The 24,364-nt window shown below is 29.8% G+C and overlaps 2 protein-coding genes across 3 annotated transcripts in view; one reads left to right on the top strand and one right to left on the bottom strand.

Moving 5' to 3' along the window:
- LOC145276905 (uncharacterized) overlaps nucleotides 1-24,364 on the top strand; it is a 148,098-nt gene that overhangs the window by 72,027 nt on the left and 51,707 nt on the right. The window contains exon 1 of one of the 2 annotated variants that reach the window (XM_080128366.1): nucleotides 21,089-21,702. The exons of the other annotated variant lie outside the window; for it this stretch is intronic. Within the exon in view, the coding sequence (XP_079984492.1) occupies nucleotides 21,680-21,702 (23 nt within the window). The 5' untranslated portion in view covers nucleotides 21,089-21,679. Of the gene's footprint in view, nucleotides 1-21,088; nucleotides 21,703-24,364 lie in introns of those variants that run through there. 2 annotated transcript variants of the gene reach the window in all.
- LOC145276904 (uncharacterized) overlaps nucleotides 1-24,364 on the bottom strand; it is a 167,838-nt gene that overhangs the window by 111,670 nt on the left and 31,804 nt on the right. The gene's annotated exons all lie outside the window — the stretch shown is intronic.

Raw genomic sequence — 24,364 nt, 5'->3', positions numbered from 1 at the left:
CGAATACCAAATAACCCCAAACAAAATAACATTAAAAACTGTCATATACAGATTAAATTCTTTTGTTTTAAGCTGCTCTACCAACAAACATTGAATTTGCTTTTAAATTCATGTTTTTATGACAGTTCTGATTATGATAACAGTTATGACAATTGTCCTCATACATATGTTTCCTTCTGTTATTTGAACCAATTTTATCACAAGTTGGATAAAAACTCCTTTTTGTGTAGAAGGAAAAAATGCTTGAATCAGAAATAGCTTTCTTTATTTTACAAAGAGCTTAATTCTTGTTATTCTAATTTCATTGAGCTAATTCTTTACTTCACTTCACATCTAGACAAGAAGAAAGAGAGAAAGCATATAGCAGCAATATTACACGGCATTTCTTTTACTACCAACTAACAAGATACAAAGCACGGTTTTACATCTGTTTAATTAAGCTCAAAATATTTACACCTGTTAAATGCAATTCTAAAATACTGAAGATTTTCTGATTTAAACTATTTTTCACCTCAAACAAGTCATATTGCCATTTGGAATGTAAAGGGCTACTATTTGAGATTAAGAGACTGTGGGAAGTTGAGCAGCAAGATGTCTGTTCACATTACATTTAAACTTCTGCAAGTTAGTACAGCTAGGGAAACAGAAAACAGAGAAGGAATTCCAAAGTCTATAAGCTTACAATAAGTTCCTATCTGCACAAGGTCAGAGTTAGACCTAAAGTTGTAATTCAATAAGTGGTAAAAATCCAGCTCCCCACAAAGGGGCGCTCCGGGTTAGAACAAAAGTTAGTCTAAAAGGATTTCTGAACAGGACAGGACAGAACCAATGAAATGTTATATCAGAACAGATACTACAATTTGAAATATTTATTTGCAGAAAATATAATTTATATTTTAAACAAATTAGGCAGACAGCCATCAGATACTACACTTTGATCTTAATCAAATTACTATAATAAGTTCAAAATGAATTTCAAAATACAAAAATTTAATTTTTCCTTAAGGTTAAAAAGTATTTTCAATAAAACTTTCCAATTTTTTTTTCTCAAGCTAAGAATTTAAGTACGCAAAACTAAAACATTATAATATCACCATTGTCTAGGACCATGTAAGTATCAGGTAACAAAAGTTCTGTCTGCCTTTTAAGGCTTAATAAAGCAATAAGGAAAAACACAATAACCTTAATGTCTTCATTTTTTTTTCCTCTGTGATCGTTTTACATCTGTCAATAAGCTTGTCAACATTATGTTCATGAAATACCAATTTCGTTTTTTAGTAAAAAACTTAACTCACTAAACTTCTGTTACTCTTTCTACTGTCTCCTCTTTCATCATGACATTACATTACTCAAAAAACAAAACTTTTCTAGAAAAATATGCCTGGGAAATTATGCATCATCCACGATATTCTTCAAATCTCACACCAACAAATTATCATCTCTTTAGAATTTTGAAAATCATTTCAAAAGAAGTAAAAAATTAATTGCCCTTTTCAGTTTAAAATTTAAGAAATTTTAATGAATGTGAAATTAAAACGCTTATTGGTAATTTAAGAGAAGCATACTGTGATTACATTAATAGTTAAATAATATATCATGTTCTTTTAATTGTTTTTGTTAAGACTTAGAAAACATGAAAAATTTTCATTAAAACCTAATTTACATAATTTTACAAGTACTTTAATGGAATGTGTTGTAATGAACACATTGCATTACGCCCCCTCAACATACATACTCCTAAACAACCCAACAAGCAACAAAATATCACCTCTTCACTATTGAGGTCCCTAGATGCTAGAAAACCTTCTATGCTAATATTTTGTTCTCTCATATTGCTAGAATTTGGAATTCCCTTCCTGTTTTCTATTTCCCTGTACTAATTTGCTGCTCAACTCCCCACAGTTCCCTGTTAGACACAATCCCAAATAGTACCCCCTTATGGTTCTAGTAATAATATGCGAAAAGTTTTAAAAAATTCTCAAGAAGGTGTCAGCTTATCTATGGAATACACAAATTTACATCTTTTAAATAAAACAAAATGTTTCATTGTAGCTGCAAACTATAATACAACATAACCTCTCTCCTTCCATCTCTTGATGATCTGCAACTTGATAATAATAGTGAGCAATTTGCATTCACACAAACCTCTGTAATTTATAAAAAGGAATTTCTGAAAGAATAACAATTAAATAGAAATTATAATCATACATGTCTTTTCATCAAACGAACAGATAAAAATTTATTTTCTTGTTTGTCTTACATTTTTTTTGATAAACTCAGATTTTCTCTTTGTATTTTTGGGATCAAAAGTTATCGTTCACAGTTTTTTCTTCTGCGGAGAAGAAATCTTAATAAATGTAGCATTAAATAGTTTATTGGTAATTGAAAAGAATAGAGATGCAAGGTGACTGCATCAACAATTAAACAATATGAGATTGTCTTATATAGTTATATCCCCCCCCCCCCGGTTCAACTTTATGAATTGTTAATTTTATGTACAGTAATGTTTTTCCTGTATTTAAATATGACTATATGTGTGCGATGAATTTGTTTTTGTGTTCTTGTTTGTTCAATGGCACATTACCACTAAAGTATATGAATAGGACCAGTTTTAGAAGAGGGAATAGCAAGATGTTTGTCTACATTACATTATATGACGTTTCTTACTTAAATCTAATGAACTGATGATACACATATGGCAAAACCACATTGGCACACAGGTTCTCACTAGATCACCAAAGTTAAGCAACAGTAAGCCTGATCAGTACCAGATGGGTGACCATTTGGAAATACAAGGCGCTGTATGTAGGAGGACGTTGATACCATTCTGCAAGAGTTGCAAAAACTTAGCATTGCCCCCTCCCCTGACTGGGATATACATACAATTAGGAACTGTTTGTGAATTTCATACTCTCATGAAGCCAGTTCAACCCATGTAGGGTTAGTGCTGCTTCTGTGTGGTACAGGTATAGAACTGATGATATATTTCAATTCAAATATCAACATCAAACTCATCAGTTCATAGGAATTAAATGGATAAAAAAACACCAACATACACAAATAACATATAATGATTTTAAAAAATTGGAAAAATAATAAATATTGAGAAAAAAAAAAATAATTATATATCTGAAGAAGGCCAGAGCACAAATCAACTGAAACAAAGTAGAAATATCAGTAAAATAAATTAAGGCAAAAAAAAAAAACAATGTAAATGATTATATTTTGTTCTTCAATTTCCAAACAAATTTATAGCAAAAAGAAAAATAGGGCCGGGGAGGGGGGACAAGCATTAATAAAACTGACATAATGATACTATGTAGTTCACAGAGATTCAGTTAGTTATATTTATTATTATTTACTTAACTTTATATTATTTTATTTATAACTAATCGGACCTATGTCCTGACGTTGTCCAGAAAAAATTGAGGAAACAAAGAATTGCAATGACCAGAAACACTTATCACTCAAAATGCTAAACCTTTATTTACGATCAAAAAAATATTTGTAAACAGAACTATGTTATAGTAAAATGCAAACAATCATTGAATTAGAAAACAATAAAAATAAATTAATGAAATGTCCTTTTGCAAATCAATATGCAAATTAGTTAATTTTGCACCGCATGATCAATATATAAGAAAAACTATTGCTCTTCTTTTCTGAATATGAATTTGACATTTTAAATTCCCTGTTAGTGTAATATAAATGGTCAAATTTCATAAAAGGAGACAGTCTTTTTAAAACTCTTTCATGAGTTTAAAGGATTTTTTTAAGTGTTTTACCCAATAATTAAGAATTAAACAAATTATTAAATTTAATAAGATATAGAAAAACATAAATCTACATCTTAAAAATTATTTTTTATCTGTTTTACAATTGCTTGCATATAACACAAGTTGATATGTTATCCATAGTTGGGTTCAGAGTACAATAGTATTAATGTATAAATGACCATAATAAATATGTTTAGATTTGTAACCAGCATAACAGATACCAGAGTCTGTGCTGGTATTCATTAGACCAACTAACTACAGCATGGTTCAAGTCCAATGTTATAAATTCTTGTTGAACTGCCTTCTTATATGATGTAATTTGAACTAATCTCAACCATTGTTATCAATCCTTACGTTGTTACTTAACTGTACTCCTGGCAAACTCATTAACTCGATAGTATATAAAAAGTAAATTAATCAATGTGATCAAACTGTAGTGTATGTTCTGACACTATACTTCATCTTTTCTGTGCACGATCAGTGAGAGAGAAATCCTTGTAGACTGAGGCAATTTTTATTTTTGTCTTAATTCAGAGTTCTTCTTTTAGGGGAGCTGGATTTTCCCAACATTAAAAACCAACCATGTGTCTAGCTCTGCCCTCGTGAGGAGACAAGCAAATATGGACAAATAAAACTAATCAAAAGGAATGGCAGACATTTTCTTTTTTACAGAAAAAATATTTTACGGAACACAGAAAACTTACTTAGAAGAACTATTTGATATATTTCTACTTTTTTTATCAATTTAACTAATGACACTCAATAATTCAGTAAATTTGAATACAAAAAATCTTATTTAAGTCTCTTTTAAATTAAACATGTTAATACTTATGTTTTTAGTAATTATTTTTTCTATATACATGTATATTTCTTATTTTTAAATAAAATGCAAAATAAAATTATTAATAAGAAATTCCATTTATGCTTGATTATATGGCAGAAATGAACCATAATACTCGACTAAGATTTCATTCTTACTTTCAAATTGATATTTAAAATCATTAAAATCATATTTAAAATTCCCACGATTATGATAAAAGTGTTTGTTTTCATTATTATACCAAAAATAGAAAAACAAAAAATATTGGTGGTGCTTGCTGAAGAAAATCTGAAAGTTATTTTGAAGCCTTTAATTTTAGCAAATAGAAAGAAATGTATAATTCCAGATCATGCATTATGGTTCATTTATGCTCTTAAACCAAGGATAAACAGTATTTCTTGGGTGAACCACTGTTGCGTAATGTGCAAGATTAAATTACCAATATAATATGAATGAAAATGAAAATTATTAAACAGTTAATACAGAAAATAATGTATTATTCAAATTATTTTCAAACATTTTACAAGATATACCTGCAATTTTTATAAATTTGTGTATTTGATTTCAAAAACAAATTTTTAGTAAATAATTTATAAATTTCATAATTTGAATTCATACAATTCAGATAGAAAAATAAAATCATCATTTTAAAACTAAAACAGAAAGCAAAAAGTCTTAAGAACAGGAGGTTTTATATGTAAAATAAATAGATTTCATAAAATTTATTGAAATAAATATATATCATAAAAGTATATAATATATATTTTATTTGCCCAATAAATCATATAATTAAATAAGACTAAATAACTTTTGAAAAATAATTTACATAATCTATAAAATTTAAAAAGAAGAAAAAAGTTTACAAGTGAACCTATAAGTGCTGAACTACTGAAACTACTACATAATGGAAAGCTTCATCATTCTAATAGAGGCCAAAATAACAAAAACTCTTCCTAATATATCCTGTTTTGGTCAAGCTGAAGTGTCTACTTCCAGAAAGTCTAAAAATAACTCCACACATATAAATTAACTTTCACTTTAAAAGTACTAGGATTTTATACATTATAAGCAACACACATTTTTTAAGCAATTAAATAATGAATAAATAAATTGTATCTTTATGCATTAAAAAACATTTTTTCTGTGAAAACTATTTTAAGTTGATCAAAGAATTTAGGAAATAATATTGAAAGAATAGAAAATGCATTTGTTTTGTTGTTGTGACTTTAAAGAATAGACATTTTAAAATAAACACAAGTGAACATTGTTTAATATTACTGGATTAAATTATATCTGCGGTAACTGTTCCTTAAGTTTAACATGTGAAAGTATCCCTATTTACTTGCTTCCCTACAAGGACAGGGTTAAATACAATGTCGGTTTTTAATGCAAGGAAAATACAACTCTCCTAAAAGTGGCACTTTGGATTGAGACAAAAATTAAAATTACCCCAATCTAGATAAATATCTCCTTTACTGATTGAGGATAGAACTGATATTACACTTTGATCATAGACGTGTCAATTTAGTTTAGTTGGTCTATTTTATGGCATATAAATCGTTTTCAAGCTATTTAATGTTGAGACAATATATATTATAAACAATTGAATATAAATGAGTATTCTACTCATTTGCATGAAAAGGATGTTCATACTTTTCTTCGTGATGTTACTGCAGTGTAAATGAATGCAATAGATCTGATGGAATTTGAACTTAGCCTAGATCATAGCATAGTTCACATCAGTATCCATTGTACCACATGTGGCTCCAGTTGCTTAATTTCAGTATCTTATTAATTTTATATATATCTATAAAGTCATCTGTTGATTTTTCCAAGTCAAATTCAAATAGCTTTTAAGCTGACAAATGAAATTTTGTTTCTGACTAGCCAACATTCATTTCTATCAGGTTGTTATACTTACGAAATTTTGATAATGTACTTCAGAAAAAATCTATGCATAAATTACTTTATAGAGATAAGTTATATTATGAAAAATGTTAAACTAATCATCATAAAAAAATGAAATTTTGTGAGAAGAAAAACATATTTTTAATTGAAAAATATAAAAAGATGTCTTCTTTACAACTAAAATGTTATTTCTCTTTCTGTATCAAACAAATAAACATTGAAAACCCAAATGCTTTCATTGCATCTCAGGTAATGCCAGGTTGATACAATTAATAGCTAATAAAAAATATTAAATTGTCTTCTAAGATTTTTTTTCAACTAACATAAACATTCATCTGAAATTTTAAAAGGTTTTACTCTGGCTCAAGCCTAAGAAATCTTTTTACACTTGTAATCATTCATATATATATACACCTAGTTGTCTGTGTGTCGCAGCAGCATGCTACCCTAAGAGCAAAACTAACCAAGGATTTAGAATAAACACCTTCAATCCTTATTGATGTCAACAATTCTTCAACAGTTTTTATAAAAACTCATTATTCAATATTAAAATGTATATAAAATAAGATTAGAAACAAATGTTCTGACATGTTAAAATTTTCTATTATTAGTCACTTGAACAACATACACTTTTTACATCAGATCATTGTACATATTTGACACATTGTTTACTTTGAAAAAACAAAATCTATGGGTTTTTTTTTCAAAAATAAAAGAAAAATATTTTTCTATAAATTCACTGATCTATATAAATAAAACCATAGATATATGTATGTGTCCATGTGAAAATATAAACTCTTAAATTACTGGTCAAATAACGCTGAAATTAACAGGAAATAGTAATCATACACTAAGGATTGTTTATAACAGGTAAAATCTTTGTTTGGATGGATGAATAATGCATACATAAAAAATGTCAGCAAGTTGAAACGTAAAATGTTCATTTCAACTTGTCAACATATTTCTATTACTTTTGCGCATGTGCAAATTCATTCATAGCTTAAAATGGTTTAATTTTAAATATTTCTTATCTATCTGTTGCTAGCTCAAATGGTAAGGAACACAACTGGTGCACTAAATGTTTTGGTTTTGATTCTAGTTGATGGCATCAAAGTAATTTTTATTTTACAATTAAAATCAATAATAATAATATATATATATATATATATATATATATATATATATATATATATATATATATATATATATATATATATATATTCAATAGAGAATTGGCTCTGTAATAATAAATACAAAATTTGTAATGAAATACATTTAAGCATATTTTACAACCGAGTAAGTTCAGGCGTGCCCACCCCCTCCGCTGCATTTTTATATTTCTCCTGTTTTATACTTATGTATTTTAGACAAACTATTCATGTGAAGTAAAACAGATTTTTAATTTTACATTATGCGCCAAACTCATTTATGTAGGTTAAAAAGACATTTAAAAAAATTTTTTGATTGGTGGTCATGTGAATACAGCTTTTGTTTTTAGTTGCAAGATTTTATGGCATCATGCGTTTGAATTTTAAATTAGACAATTGTATTTTTGTGTGTGTGTTTTTGTTTTGTTTTTTGCTACATCGTTTCCGTTATTTCCTAGTGATATCAAGCATCATCATAAAACTTGAAAAATTTTAAATTGGAAGAAAAATAGTTAATAGATGTTCTTGACTTTGCTATAAAATTCAACAAAAGTTTACAAACCTTACATAAACGAATAGGTCATCTAACATTATTTATAGTAAAAAGGATGGGTGTGTTTTTTCAAGGCACTGTCAATATTTTTTTTTTGTTTTTAATGAGTAAAATCTGAAGAATTTGTCAAAAGAAAACTGATACATTATGAAAACAGGGCTGTCCAAATGATTGCTTTAGACTCTGCAAACTTTTAAAATCTGATTCCTAAAGCAATGTTCTGATACAACCAAGACGATTTAAGCTCGCTTTCTTATCTTTTTCATAAGATATTATATTCTAGACTTATAAACAGCATTCAACTTCAGTTTTTATTGCCAATTTATCTTTCCTTCTCCATTCTTAAGTAGGAAAATGTTAATCTTAAAGGATTTCATAATATTATCCTTGTAAAATAGGTGTTGTTATTGTAAAACGTTTAGTCAGTAGCCTCAGTGCCATGTGACAACAGAGTTAATTGTTTGGCAATAGTCCTTATGAATTGGTTCAGATATTATCACATTTCATGGAGATTCTTCTGGTGATTGGTCATCCTGAACATCAGCAGACAGATTTAAAATGTGGCACAACTGAAATAAAACTTGTGTTTAAGAAAAATCATATTTATTTATTGCGGACTATTATTCTCATCTTTAGTAGTTGTTGTTTTACGACGTTTCGGACAACTATTCTGTGGCGCAGTTGATAGAAACGTTTAATCTCTACAGTTCCAGATGAGAATTTTGTGAAGATAGTGGTTTCAATCCTACCCAAAGCCAGCCAGAGGCTTACTTGGCCAAAAACGTGGTGAGACGACAACAACTACAGATGGAAGTGATTGCTGAGAATGCAGTTAGGAGATTCAAAGTTTCTATCCATCGCGGTTACCACTTGACGAAGGCCAGAAGAATAGTTGGCCGAAACGTCATGAAACAACAATTACTAAAGATGAGAATAATAGTCCGCAATAAATAAATTAATATAAATAATACTCATCTCAATAATGAATTCCAATTAAAATAATATATAAGAAAAATTATGTTTGATAAGAAACTGATGAAGAATACTGAGGGTTTCAGTCACAGAATTTCTGAACTTAATGCAAACTTTGATGCGAGCACAATGCTCAAATTCACACAGCCACTTAAAGATGAGAAAATTGTGTGTGATAGCTAAATACCAAAGCTCCTGTTTACTTGCCTTCTTAAAAAGTTAGATACAAGGTCCGTTTTTAATGTGGGGAAAATTCAGCCTTCCAAAAAGAGACACTTTGGATTGGAACAAACATTAAAATTACCTCAGTCTAGAAGGACTTTAACTTCAGTGCCTGGGGACAGAGAAGATGAAGTATAGTATTAAAACATATACTATACTTTGCTCTTAAAAGGCCCCTAAAGTCGATAGCAGAGAAATAACAATTCATAGAGTGACTGAACAGTTAGCGTTGAATGTACATATTTACAATAACAGCACACGTACACAGTTACTCTTTATTTGCCTCACAATGAGGGTAAAGTCGGACATAATGTCAAATTTATTGTAGAGAAAATTTAGATACTCGAAAAAAAGAACAAAAAATATCTATTTAGCCTAATTAACACCCCCTCATGGATTATGGGGGCTACGGTAATAGGCAATAAACCTACACCCACTCTGAATGGAGGGTGTAATGCCTGGAAGGATAGGCTCTGAGAGAGAACAGACATTTTTAATTGGATTCAAACTTGAAGGCTGCATAAAGACACATATATTCGAATAACTTTTTAATAACACTTTGAAACAATATTAAAGTAGTAATATTTCTCCAGTTCCTCATAGAAATGTTTGTAGAATTTCATCAAATATTTGATTTTTATATTTCAAAGTTACACTTCTATGAATGCATTAAGATTTTGATTTCTATAGACACAGCATTAGCACAATGCTAGACTGTTTAGGTTTCTGAAATGATTCTATAGAGAAAAACGTGTTATTGATACAATCAGGTCAATCCACCAATTAGGGAGGGAAAACATTACAACAACATTTTTGTACTAACAACACTGTTAGTCGCATTGGAATTTATGAGAAAAATATACATGCATGTTTAGTATTTGATGATATTTATATGATGAAGTATTCCTGCTAATACATTATGTACATATTTCAAACTGCTGTTTTTATCTTCAATGTTGTCATGTTCACATTGCATCTATTTTATCCAAATATAAGCCATACAAATGTTTATTTATTAGTGGGACTTACGCCCAGGCATTACCCAGAAAAATTGAGGAAAACAAGAAAGTCCTGAATCTTATATAATTATTTTTAATCAAATTTTTAACTATCTATATGTATTAATTATTGTGGTCATTAATTATTAAATTTATAAATAACTAGAAAAATATCCGTCCCAGGATGAGTATAGCATTTTGAGTTACACATTTTCATACATAGATATATTCGAGATACATGTACACTCTATCCATCCTGTAAATGACAAAACATAATTTATTTTTCACACTCGCAGCCTCAGTAACTAAATATTATTAATTAGTAGGAAACTGCATCTCGTTTAATCTTTTTTTGGAAGGACAAGATGTAAATTTTACAAACAGAGAGCTCAACAAGATCTGGAAAATGAAGAAAGTCAAGATAGCACCACTAATAGTAGAAGCACTAGGAACAATATCAAAACCTTTGAAAAAAAAAAAAAAAAAGAATGGGAGAGATTTTTAATCAGAGGGATGGCAGAAGAGATACGATGGATTTCAATAATGAAAACTGCAAAAATATTAAGGAAAATCCTTAAATGTGGAGACTAACACCACACATTAGCTACAGGTACAAACTGGACAGAAACGACTAAAGATGTAAAACACAAAGAAACATCACATAGAATTATGAAAACTGAAATTGTATAATTGTAAGATACCCCCCTTTTTTCTTTCGCGTGAGTGTCACCATAAATGGGCACCACAACAAATAATGAGGGTGGAAAGACCGGGGAGAGAAAGCACTAGCCAGACCCCCGCTTTGCTGAGTGTAAAGAGGACTGTGACTTTGGAGAGGCTTATTGCCATCCAAATTCTAGTGAAGACTAATGGTTGCCAACAATGAGAAATCAATGGTAAGCAGCTGTTGCGATAACGCAAATTCTTTTGCAAAGCTTATCAGAAGAGGTGGAGAGTACTGGAAGTCTGGCGAGACTTGTTTTCACTCAGACTCCAGCAAGTTGTTCTCAAAGAGCAATCTTTGATGAGGGTTTGTGTGACTACTCCCAATGAGTAAATAATAATAATAATGTGCACATCTTACTGTCTTGCCTAGAATATGTATCCCATAATAATAAGTTCATTCGTTTAGGAGTTTAGTCCGTACATACATATTGACACTCATTCACACATTCACTGGTTTGGTTGAAATTTTATTATATAACACAAAATTTGAAGTAGAACAATTCTCTTCTTTATTAAATTTTTGTATCTCGTTTACTTCAAACATTTTCTGGAAGGGAGCAATGCAAACACCACTAAATGGTGAAGTTTATGAAAGAAATAATGCACCCATATCATTCACTCACCTAATTACTAGTGATTGGTTCATTACATCACCAAAAAAAAAAAAAAAAAAACACCTTTTTATTTTCATGTGTTAGTTTTCTTTTGTAAAATCACAAGACAATTCCTTAATCATTTAAGCATATTGTTTTATGATTTAAAAAATACATACATGCATCTTTTTTAGTTAAAGTAAAATATCATTTTTACACAAACTTGTTGATTCAACAATTTAAGACAATCTACCATTGCTATTATAGATGCTAATTGTCAAAAAGCAAATAAAATAGAAGGTAACTCATAATAATTGATATAATAAACCAACTCTTAATGGAATATTTTTAATGGAATTAGTTACCTATCATTCTGTAATAAAGGCCAATATGTATTTATTTATATATTTATATATAAATGAATATATTTATTTCCATCCGATCATGCAAAAGTTAGCAAGTAAAACAAATGCATTTTCATACTCCTTCCTCCGCATACAAAATCTTTTCAAGGGGTGAGTAGAAGCAAGAAAGACAACCATCTCAATCTTACTCCACTGTCTGAAAAGAATTCAAAAGGAAATATCCAATTTACGATAAAAAGCTAAGTGTGGTTACTTTTTTTTTTTTTTTTTTTTTTAATTTTTAGAAATAATAATTTATATATAAAAAACTAAATTACTCATGGAATTTTATGATTTTATATAATCTTTTAGTAATACATTTAGACAAATAGCAGAAACGAACATTGGCAAAGTATCATTCATTGTTGTCGTTGTCATTTTTGATGGAGGGTGCACATTCGTATTTAAATAATTTATAATTTTCTGGTTTTCTTGTAAAGATACTCTTTATTTTTACTTACCAAAGTAAAATTATAAATTTCATTTGAAATTAGGTCATGACTGAGTTTTTGTTATAGACACCAACTGTGATAAATAAGCCTTTTCCTTTCTTTCACAAACACCAAGGCACTCCTATTTAATCATTATGTTTAATTGTATTTCTGGCCTTTGTCTATTCTTTCTATTTGTCCTAAATAATACAATCATTTGTTAAAAGAGAAGAGGAATAATGGCTATTCAAAAAGAAAAAAAAAAAAAAAACATTTTAAATAGTCATTATCCAACTTTTTTTTTTTTTTAACTTATTTTCAATAGAAGTTTTTATCTATATTTTATTTATATTATTTTACAAAAAATCATGTGAGGAATGTTGCTGAGCTTTTTGTTTGTCTGAATATCTAAGATAAGAAAAAATAATTTACATCATTTCCATTTAGAGTATTGATTGCATCAGACTTGGTTGCTGTTTGCTTTTACATCAGCCAAAATACTGTTGCTTTCAAAATGAGGATACTAGTATGGATATAAATACGCATGTGTAGTATGTTGAAAAGATATACTATAAAAATGGACTGATGAAAAATACTGTCTAAAAGGTCTAGATTGTTTTGTGGCATACCAACATTACTTTTGGTAATTCAAACACAATACTTACTAGAAACGATTCATCACATATTAATTAAACACTAGTTGCTATTTTGTTCATAAGTGGGAGATTTTAAAGGTTCATAACATTCCTAACAATATAATTGCTCAAGTGAACAGAGGATTTGAATCAGCAGAGACAATTTGATAGTCTGCAACTCCATGCCAATCATGTACTGCCTGTGAAATATATTTGATATTCAAGGATTATATTTTTAAATATAATTTTAAAACTTTGAATATAAAAACAAAACTGTAGCCAATAAATATTTTGTTCGGTTTATTTCATGATATATAATTTTATTATATACAACAAAGTGTTTGGGATATATTTCATTTTTTATTTCTTTTATTTCAAAACAATTTAAAGTATTGTAAAATGCAATGAATAGCTGTTTCTATGTATTATTACTGGGCTTGAGAGTTAGAGATCATTGATGACTGGAATGCACCAGAAATTGGAAGAGAATGACTTGCATCATGATGATTTGCACTGGATTAAAAAAATTTGAAAATAACAGCTGCTGTTCAATGCTTCTTGAATACCTAGCAGGCTAGATGTAACCTGGAGAATTAGGATAAGTTGTGCAATGCACAGAAAAATAGTGACTGTTTATACAAATTTCAAGGTATCATGAAACCCAAGTTCCCTCAAACTGATGATCTTAGGTTGCTTTTCAAACAACGGTCACTTTATGTCTTCCACATCTTCGAAAAGGGGCTCAGGCATAATTCAAATGGCTATATTGATTTGCTGTCCACTGTTGTCAAACAATGCATGGAGAGAGTGAATATACAGAGGTCATATTGGTAGGAGGACTCAACTCCATGAAAACCTAGAACTGATTTCCAGAATCAAACTAATGTTTAGGCATCTCTCAAAGGACACCATGAAGAATACATTAATTATTGGTCAAGATATGACATTTTTTTTCCTTTCCAAAAAGTGTCAAATATATTGAAGCCATTTTAAAATAATTTGTTGTAAACAAATCATTAAAGACAAAGTGATAATTTACCAATACCTATGGGGAAATAAACAAATTCAAAATAATTTTCCAAGGAAGACGAAATTTTTTTTTTTTTTTATTATTTTCAATAGATTTTTTTTTTATTTATCTATATCTATCTATATTATATAATATCTACTTGTACAAGGTTAATACTATAATTAAAGAGTGGGGAATTACTATTATTTTGCTGCACACTAATAGTTTCACTGAAATTTTTACAGAAAATATTTTTATTTATTTAGAAGATTGAACAATCGATATACAAGTGTCCAAGGGTGGCGTGTGTATATTGTAAAAAGTCGCCGACACTAGCTTGAAATGCAACTGATAGGAAACAAAAAAGTGGCATATGCAAATTAAGACACAGTCAAATTTAGGCATATAATAAGCCAGTATTTATTGGCGAGAACATTTTGTATGGTGAATTCAGTGGAAAGAAAAAAGACGGATTTTCTATGAACATTAAAACAGAAAAAGAAAAGGCATCATCTTTTTGCATGTGCCGAGAATATTGCAAGCTGAAGAAAACCTTTTTTTTGCACAAAAATTTAACGGTATTCATCAGTTCTAAGGAAAACTTTAATTTCAATACTTCAGTAAAATTTGGACTTTTTTTATCAATTCAACATGCATGTTTACTGATGAAAACGCTATTTCAAACTTAATTGTGACACACCAATGAAAAATAACTTCCAAACTGGGGTTAATTTGACCCAAAATGCAAACACGTATTCAAACTTATTGTCAAATGAGCAAATGAGATTGTTGCCTTTGTTACGGAGACATTTTAAAACCGCATCATAATTTTGTAGTCTATGGAATTACTCTTTGATTTTATTTAAATTACTACTTCCTTTTATTCAGCTTTCATTGTTCTGATTATAAGTAAAAATATAAAATATTTATATACCTGACTTGTGAATTTATCGTTAAAAACAAATTATATTTTGATTTTAAATTATGGTTTAAATAAATTGGAATTAGTTTTATTTTTTATCTTAATCACTTTCATTTTTGTACAATAGCAATTTAGATTCTATATTTTTTAATTTATCAAAATAATAAAAAACATTAATTATGCTAGCGTTTATTCTTTGTACACAAAGAATAAACCGATACTTCATTTGTTTTTCCATAAACTATGATTATGAAAGCATTTAATACATATTTTCTTTCTAAAAACAATGGGTTTTCATTTTTCGATCACTAACATTTCGTCACATATCCAAATGTGGACTAAAAGTTTCGTCTTTTGTTTCTTTTTCTTTTTTTTTTCTATTTCAGTAACCTTAATTATTTGCAGAAAATATTTATTTTGGCAGCACTATCAAATAACTCTTTATTTATAACATATCATAAATTATACCAAACCTTAAAACATACTCACAAAGAATGTTAAATTAACACTTGAGCTACTTCAAGCTAGAGTAAGGATAGCTGGAAATATCCATTGTTAATGGATAAAGGTTGGTCTAGGTAAACTCCCTCTTGATCAGTTTTATATGACTGAGAATTCTTCTGGTTTAAATGTGACATTTTTAAAAATCTGATTCAAAATAATAATGTTAACAGCCAATATTTTTCTAAACCTGCCACTGAGGCAACACTGGGAAAATACAGCTACTATATTATAAATTGTACTCATATATAAAAACATTTAAAATGCAATAATTTATTTTAATGCAAATAAGTCATACAAATGAAAGTGGATAAGAATTTGTACTTTTCCAATCCATATGTGAACACGAAAAGATCTGACAGGAGTTGAACTTGATTGGTTAACTCTAGAATGTGAGTAACTATTATGTCATTTGACCCCCCCCCCACTCTTCCAAAAAGATTTATTTTAATATGTAAAACATTAACAGAACAAATAAAGTATGAAAGGAATCCAAATGCAGAAAATTGTAAATATTATTTCTACAAAAAAAAATTAATTCTTACTATTTAAATGAATAAATGCTAATTTTTTTCCACCTATCTTAAGATCAGAATTGCTTATAATTATTTCATTCTATGATATAGCATAACATTTTTTAATAATGTGTATATAGTAATCTGCAAACACCCACAAACTGTTTTAGGTATTTGTATATTTTATAAACAGTTATTAATAAATACTCAGCATTTGTCATTTGCACTGTCATATTTTGTTATATATACATGTTTTATAAAATAACATTAGAAACCAACATTGACATTTTTAGCATTCCCTTTTAACCAACCAAACAACATATCACTTACATTTTATGTCAAATCATTACATGTATTTGATGCATTGTTTACTTTGAAGTGAAACCTTTTTCCATTTTTATTTATTTATATTGGATAACATTTTTTGACAAATTTACACTAATATATATTAATAAGAATTTAAAAATATTTTATTAATTTAAAAAATTTTTTTTTAAACAATTGTAGATCATTTAAAAGTATGTTAAAAAGGCAAAATAAACTTGTTTGGCCATGTGGATAAAATGTTTGACTTAATCCATATCAATATTTTATGCCATTGTGGGTTTGAATCTCACACTAGACAATTGAGACAATTGTTTAGTTTCATTGTGGAAACATTGAGTGGACAACAGGAAGAAGTTGTAGCTGGACATTGGACAATAGAGAGCAGAGGCACTAAAATGTTAAATTCAAACAAAAAAACAAAGTAAGCTTATATAACAAAACGAATTCACTCAATGAAAAATTAGTGAACATCAAAACGATACATTTTTTTTTGATGAAATTGAAAATGTAAAAATATAAAAATCTGTAGAATCTTTTATAAGATTTGATTTGTCCTTAAGCAGGACTATTCAATGAAATAATAAGTATAACCAGAAAAGTGAAGACAGCATCAGCAAAATTTTCTCCTTTAAATCCTTGTAAAGTCGTACAGCATTAGTGTCAAGAGTATCATATTATATGGCAATGAATCTCAGGCCCTCATCTAGTCATTTTTTACTTGACTCCAACACAATAACAGATCCGTGATTAACTGGATTTGCAATGTGAATGCTGACCATACCTAACACATTAGGTTGGAGGATTTGCTAAAAGCACTACATTTGACCAGCATGGAGGTTATCCTAAGAGTAAATCAGTTATGCCGTTATGGTAATTTATAACATTCATCACAGGGAGGTTAGGCCAGCCAAGGAAAACTTAGAAGCAAGTCATTAGACAAGACTGTACAAAGTGGAATTTAGAAAGAGTTGACACATTGAACTGTAAGAATTGGAGAGTGCGCTTGTGAAATATTAAAAATCGTCTGATCCCTGGACAAGAGAACAGTGATGTTAAATGAATCTAATAGGAAAGAGAATAACTATCCATATTATCTATACGTATTATAAGGGTGTTAAAATAACAGAATTTTCCACTTTGATATTATGAAAAAAAAAAAAAAAATAGAACAGTATACAACTTTGGTATCAAACGTATAAAAAAGATATATCATATTGTTTTAAAAGATGTGGTATTGAAAAATATTAAACTATTAATACTTTTGACAATCTCAAAATGAATAATAAATTCAGGACATCCTATATCGATTATACTATGAAAACTGTATCCAATAGGCTTACATGTTATCTATCAAGGCAAAGTTTTTTAAGCTAGCACGTTGGTAATGTACACAATAATTACAACATTAGATATTTTTTAATAAACTATACTCGAATTCTAAACAAATCTCCATCAAAAGATTAAAAATCTTGGAAACAATTTACATCGAATAAAAATAGTCTATCCTGAACAAAATTAGTTATGTTTTATGATCACATCTGATTAGAACTGAATGACATCACATACCTTGAATTTAAATTTTATTTTCTGTTCACATCTCGTCTCATGTTGCTATTATATTTGATTGCACATGATTTACAATTCTTCTGAAATATGACTAAAAGTAAGTTGGAAACTCTAAAATATACCCAACAGAATTTCTGATAAAAATTTATCTTGCATTCTAATTTATATCAAAAGAATGAATAGACACACATTATCTTATTTAACATTATAGGCATGAAAGAATGACTACCGTCTACTGAGTACACACAAGTATTGCTATTACATGTGTGCATGAGTAGAGCTTAGCAGTAATAGGGCCACAAGCACTATTATCATTTATTCTACTTTGATTTCAATCTAAAAATTTATAAACTGGCACAGAGCATTTCTTTTATATAAATAAAACAAATAATTCAGTTTACCTTATTATTATTATTATTAATAGAAGTAAGATACTTATTTTACAATCTAATTTACATACATTTTTGTGGTTTGCACAATATATGTAAATTAAATAAGAATCACTATTTCTCTAAATATTCACAGATATCAAGAAATTTTAGAAAGTATATAGAAAAAAGTCTTGATGAACTCACATTTAGTATAATAATAACTAGCGGGACCTGTGAAAATTCCACAGGGGTCTCATTCATATGTAATATATTGATGTTGGCATTCTGTAGATGTTCAGTGTAAATGGAGACACTCTGATATTATTGTAGCCTTTTTGTTAAAACTGCAAAAATATTTATCTAAGCTGGCATGAATGCCCGACAAAGCCTGGTCGTAAAGTACACTTAAATATGATATTTTAATTCTTGCAGATTTTGTATATATTATAATAGAGTTAATGTTCTATCGATTTTTTATATATTATAAAGTTGCGATTTCAAAAATAAAAATATATCTATATGACTTGGATTCATCAGCTTGAATTGAAACTGAATCCCAAACTTATGAATATATATATATATATATATATATATATATATATATATATATATATACACGAGGAGCGTGCAATAAGTAATGCTCCTGACTCACTTCCAGTTGTCTGATCTAGCTTAACTTTTGCATGTGCAATGATTTATATCTCTATGGGTTATGTGACAAATTACAGCTCTGAAATAATTGTGGTTTCTGTTTTACAGGTGTTTGAACTGAGTCAGGTGTGAATGTGGAGCAGTGATCCAGTTTTTGTATTTGAAAGGACGCACACACAGGATACTTCTGATGAAATAAAAGAAACTTATGGTGATAATGCCCCATCATATGACCTTGTAAAACGCTGGCATCATGAATTCAAACATGGCCAGAAATCTGTGGAAACAGCTCCCAGACCTGGTCACCCTCCTTCTGCCATTGATGAGGCATCTGTCCGTCAAGTTGAGGCTGCCATTTTGGAAGATCGACACATTACTATTCGCCAAATAGCTCAAGATGTCCAGATTAGTACAGGGTCTGTGTAAACTATTATTCATGACCATTTGCATATGCATAAGGTGTCTGCCAGATGTGTTCCCAGGTTACTCACACCATTCCAGAAGCGAGAACGCGTTGAGTGCTCGAGGATGAATTTGGAGATGTGCCAAAAAGATGAGTCAAAGTTTTTCAAATAACTGATTACACAGGATGAAGCCTGGGTCCATCACTATGATCCAGAGACCAAAGCCCAGTCAATGCAGTGGAAGCACTTGGACTCACCACCTCCAAAGAAGGCAAGGGTGCAGCCCTCCGCTGGCAAGGCCATGCTCACAGTCTTCTGGGACCAGGACGGAGTAGTGATGACAGATTTCCTGGCAAAGGATACCACAATTACAGGAGCCTATTATGCTTCACTTTTGAGGAAATTAAGGGAAGCTATCAAAATCAAGAGGCAGGGCAAGATCAGCAAAGGTACCCTCCTCCTGCAGGACAACGCTCCGGTCCACAACTCGCATGTCGCCAGATCAGAAGCATGGGCGTGTGGTTATGAAATCCTCCCCCATCTTCCCTACTCTCCTGACCTTGCACCCTCTGACTTTCAAAACGTTTCCCAGATCATGCAGCCTTGATTTCTGAAGTCACATCGTGGTTGGAGGACCAACCTGGGGTGTTCTACAAAAACGTTCTCCAGAGCTGCATCAAACGATGGGAGAAATGCATAACTCTGGGTGGTTCCTATGTAGAGAAAGACTAATAACGGTGCCAAGTTTCGTTGCTCTAATGCTATGGGAAGTGGGTCAGGGGCATTACTTATTGCACACCCCTCATATATATATACATATAGCTTTAGTTCCTTCAGCTATAATCAAAATCAAAACCAAAACTTATGAGGATTCTTGATAAAATTATTCATAAAAAAAATAGATTACTAAGGTACCACCAGCTAAAACCGAAACCAAGACTTATGAAGAATTCTTGATAAAATTATTTTTAAACCAAAACTTATGAGGCATTCTTGGTAAAATTATTTATAAAAAAAATAGATGACTTAAGTGTAATCAATTATAACTGAAACTGAAACCAAAATGATGAAGAATTCTTAATGAAATTACTTATAAAAAAATTAAATGACTTGAGTGCGATCAGCTATAATCGAAACTGAAACCAAAATTATGAAGAATTCTTAATAAAATTACTTATAAAAAAATTAAATGACTTGAGTGCCATCAGCTATAATCGAAACCGAAACCAAAACTTATGACAAATTCTTGGTAAAATTATTCATGACAAGAAATGGAAGTACATAACAATCAAACAACTCGGATGTAAGCGTGACACAGAAAATAACACACACGCTATTGTATTAATATATAGATAATACATATAGCATCAAAAACCATAGGTCTTTAAAAAGTTATTTTATTTAAATACTATACATTACAGTGTCTGTTACAAATACTCTGAGTTTTATTTATCTGATCAACCTGGAATTTTGTTTGTTTTCCAGAAAGATTCATCAGTTCCATTACAACAGAATAGCTCAAAATTAGAAGTTAACCGACCACTGGTGAAATTAAGTATTAACCATACTTTTTTTTTTTTTTTTTTTTTTTTTTTCATATTTCTTATTTTTGCAGTTATCTATTCATCCATTTTATTTTCTTCAGAGAGTTGTCTTAAATTTTATATACACACTGGACCACCCATGAACTGTTTTGGTGGGTAAAGTTATAAATATTTAATAATATATATAACAAGTATTTTTATATGGATAGGAAATTTTTTAATTAAAACCAATCTCAATTTACCACATATTTTTCAGGGTTACTTAGAGTTACAAATACTTTAACACTTGGTTTTAGCTGTACTTAGAACAATACATAACTGGTTCTGTTAATACACATTGTGATGTCATAATAGATGTCTCTGCCTCACTTTCTTCTCTCTCTACTATCCTCTCTCTTTTGAAAAAATAAAAATCATTTTATGACATCATACATTTTCAAGTAAATTGCTTTCATTTGAACAGGACATGTTTTTGTCATCTCTATTGACCGGCCTTGAGTGTCATTGTGGTGCTCATGACATGCCTAACATGGGGGAAGGTTGATAACTAGAGACAAGCAGGCAGGACAGGATACAAAACTTATTGTAAAGAGGGATGAGGATACACTAACTTCAAGATTGGAAACTTATGACTACAGAATACAGACTTTGTGACATTTTGTGAAAGGAAAAGAATACAACAAATGACTAATGTTTCTCCTCAGAGGTGAGATTATCCAATGAAAGACCAACAGACGTATTCTTTCCTCAATTTAATTGCCCTGTGTCTACAATAAGTGTAATTTTTATCCTCTCTTCCCTCCCTCCCCCTTTTATTTTTTACATCATTTATCCCCTCTCACTACTACTCTTACTCCTTCTTTATTTATGTTATTTCCCTTCTGTTATGTCATTGTGTGCTCAATGACACAGTTTTAGTAGTGTACTATACCACTAATGATTCGTTGATTCAGTATTTTTGATATATATATATATATATATATATATATCAAATATCTCTCTTCTCCTTTCTCCCTTTTGATTATTATTCACCTTCCTCCCCATGAAGGTCGAATGCAACATAAGGTCAAGTTTAATGTGAAGCATGGGTGGTATGGCAATTATTACTTATTTCTATTTTTACCCAATAACAGGTTTTATTGCCTTTTTCAATCTTATTACAAAAAAATGGTAAAAATTTATTTTTCTCAACAATATTTGTTATTTGAATTTCTTACTGTTGGTTTAGTTAGTTTTTGAAATGATTCAGTTAAACACAAGTCATTATTTTACTAGTGTATATGTAATGTTTCATACCTGCTATCCATGTGGTTCAATCCATATGGCTGATACCAGTTATGTTGCACACAGTCCAGTCACTTCATATTCACTGAAGGCAGGTTTTCCTTATCTTCTACACACTCTCATGCCTGGGGTATCCATGCATGTTGAGTTGATGCAGGAGGTGGCACATTGTACATGGTCAACCCACCTGAGAAGCTGAGCATATAAGGCATCCAAAATACCAATAGCAAGTTTCAGATAGAGCGTGACTGAAGGAATTTATAGAAACAAAGTTTACCCTTTCAGTGTCCAAAATGAAAATTGTGCACGGCCATCTGCAGAGTTTTATGCATCCATCTGAATTAAAATCACTATATTTTGAACCAAGCAGATGATTTTATGAATTTATTCAAAATGTCCCTCCCGGAGCTATCTCAACCCCATATAAGGCCAGATTTTTCCGTCAATAAACAGTTGAGATAAAAAACTCAGACAGTGCTAATATAAATATTACACATTTCCATTTAATTGCTACAATTCTCAACTCATCCAATCACACAGTCATATGCATACGAACACTTACAAAGCGTGAGACATACATACATACACACACATTGCTGGAATCCCTTCATTGTTGCCTGCTGATTTATGCTGACTGTAAACAAGTGTATAAAGTTATACATTTAAATGCTTATAACATTTCTCAATGAACCTTTCTATAATACACATTTTTTTTTTCATAGGCATCACCACTTATCAAGGCCCGGGGGCCACTCGAGGATAAGGGTTGAAGAGTGTACAGTAGTCAATTGGATAATATAGTAATTGTCAGTAATGGAAATTCAGTAAATTTGTTAACTTAAGGGGAACGGCTTATCAAGAACTTGTTTACAATGGACTTGAAGACAACTATATTGTAGTCAGCTGAAAAGCAGAAGACAGTTCCACAGGCGTGCAGTAGCAGTATCAGAATTTTGGGGGAATTTTTGACACCCCTAACAGAAAACTGCGATTAAAATATAGAAAACTCGTAATTTCTCTTTCTAAAGTGGGTTATTTATTTTCTTTATAGAATATGCTTCCAAAATAAACTATTTAAGTTGTTTAAAAAATAATAGAAATATTATTTTTCATTGTTTAAAAATCATTGTTTACAAAGTGCGTGCGTGCGTTCTGGGAAGCCATTTTGTTACGTAGTGAAATCAATTGATTTTTATGAGATGAATATTTTTCAATTTTTAAACTTTAAAAATCTATCAAAATTTTCCTATTCGTTCAATTGTTACGTTTTTTTCAGGGTGAATGTAAAATTTTATGCTCTTTCCGATAAACTAAATATAATATTTTAGACAAACGTTGTTTTATAAATTCACCCCCCCATTTTGGAATGTCTATGAGAAATTTTATAATTAATTTTGCTTGAAACGTTTTATATATCACAAATTGAAGATAAAACATGAATAAATAAAATACTCAAATTTAAAACAACAAAAAAATATCACTTATCTGGTAATTTACCGGTAAAGTCCAAAATTTAAATCCTTCTTTTTTCGATAACCACGTGTTTTTTTTTTGTTTTTTTTTTTTTACGTGGAAGCTTAAGTTTTGTTTAGAATGTTCCAGTAATTAATAGTCCATCAGTTTATATAATTATATTTAATTCCTGGTTTCCTTTTTTTCGATATATAAAAAAACAAAGACGAATTCGGGTAATGCAGATTTATAGTATAATAAAAAAAATATTCAGGTATTTCTTTAAGATATTAAAAAAAGAAAAATACCATTGAACATCTGCGTCATATAGTAATCCGTGTTAATGAAAAAATGAAAACTATCAGATTTTGTCTACGATAGCGTCAAGGCACAAAAATAAAAAAAACCGGACAAGTTATCTCCCTTAAGTCAGGCAAAAACGTACTGCTACCGTCAATCTGTTCATTGCAATGTGGCCATAAAGTGGGTGCCCATTTGACGTCACATCATTATAGAAAAGTGACCCCCCACTTTGTGACCATTTGTAAAATTTTTTATCTTGGAAACTATTAGTTTCGTTTGCCGTATATATAAATGTTTATTTATGTTTTCAGCGCCTCCGAAAACCTTTA

The sequence above is a fragment of the Euprymna scolopes genome, chromosome 5 (genome assembly GCF_053919585.1).
Source record: "Euprymna scolopes isolate OS-2025 chromosome 5, ASM5391958v1, whole genome shotgun sequence".
NCBI classification, from domain to species: Eukaryota; Metazoa; Mollusca; class Cephalopoda; order Sepiida; family Sepiolidae; genus Euprymna; species Euprymna scolopes.
The sequence above is the reverse complement of the archived record's forward strand: the minus strand, read 5'-3'. Positions and strand labels throughout refer to the sequence as shown.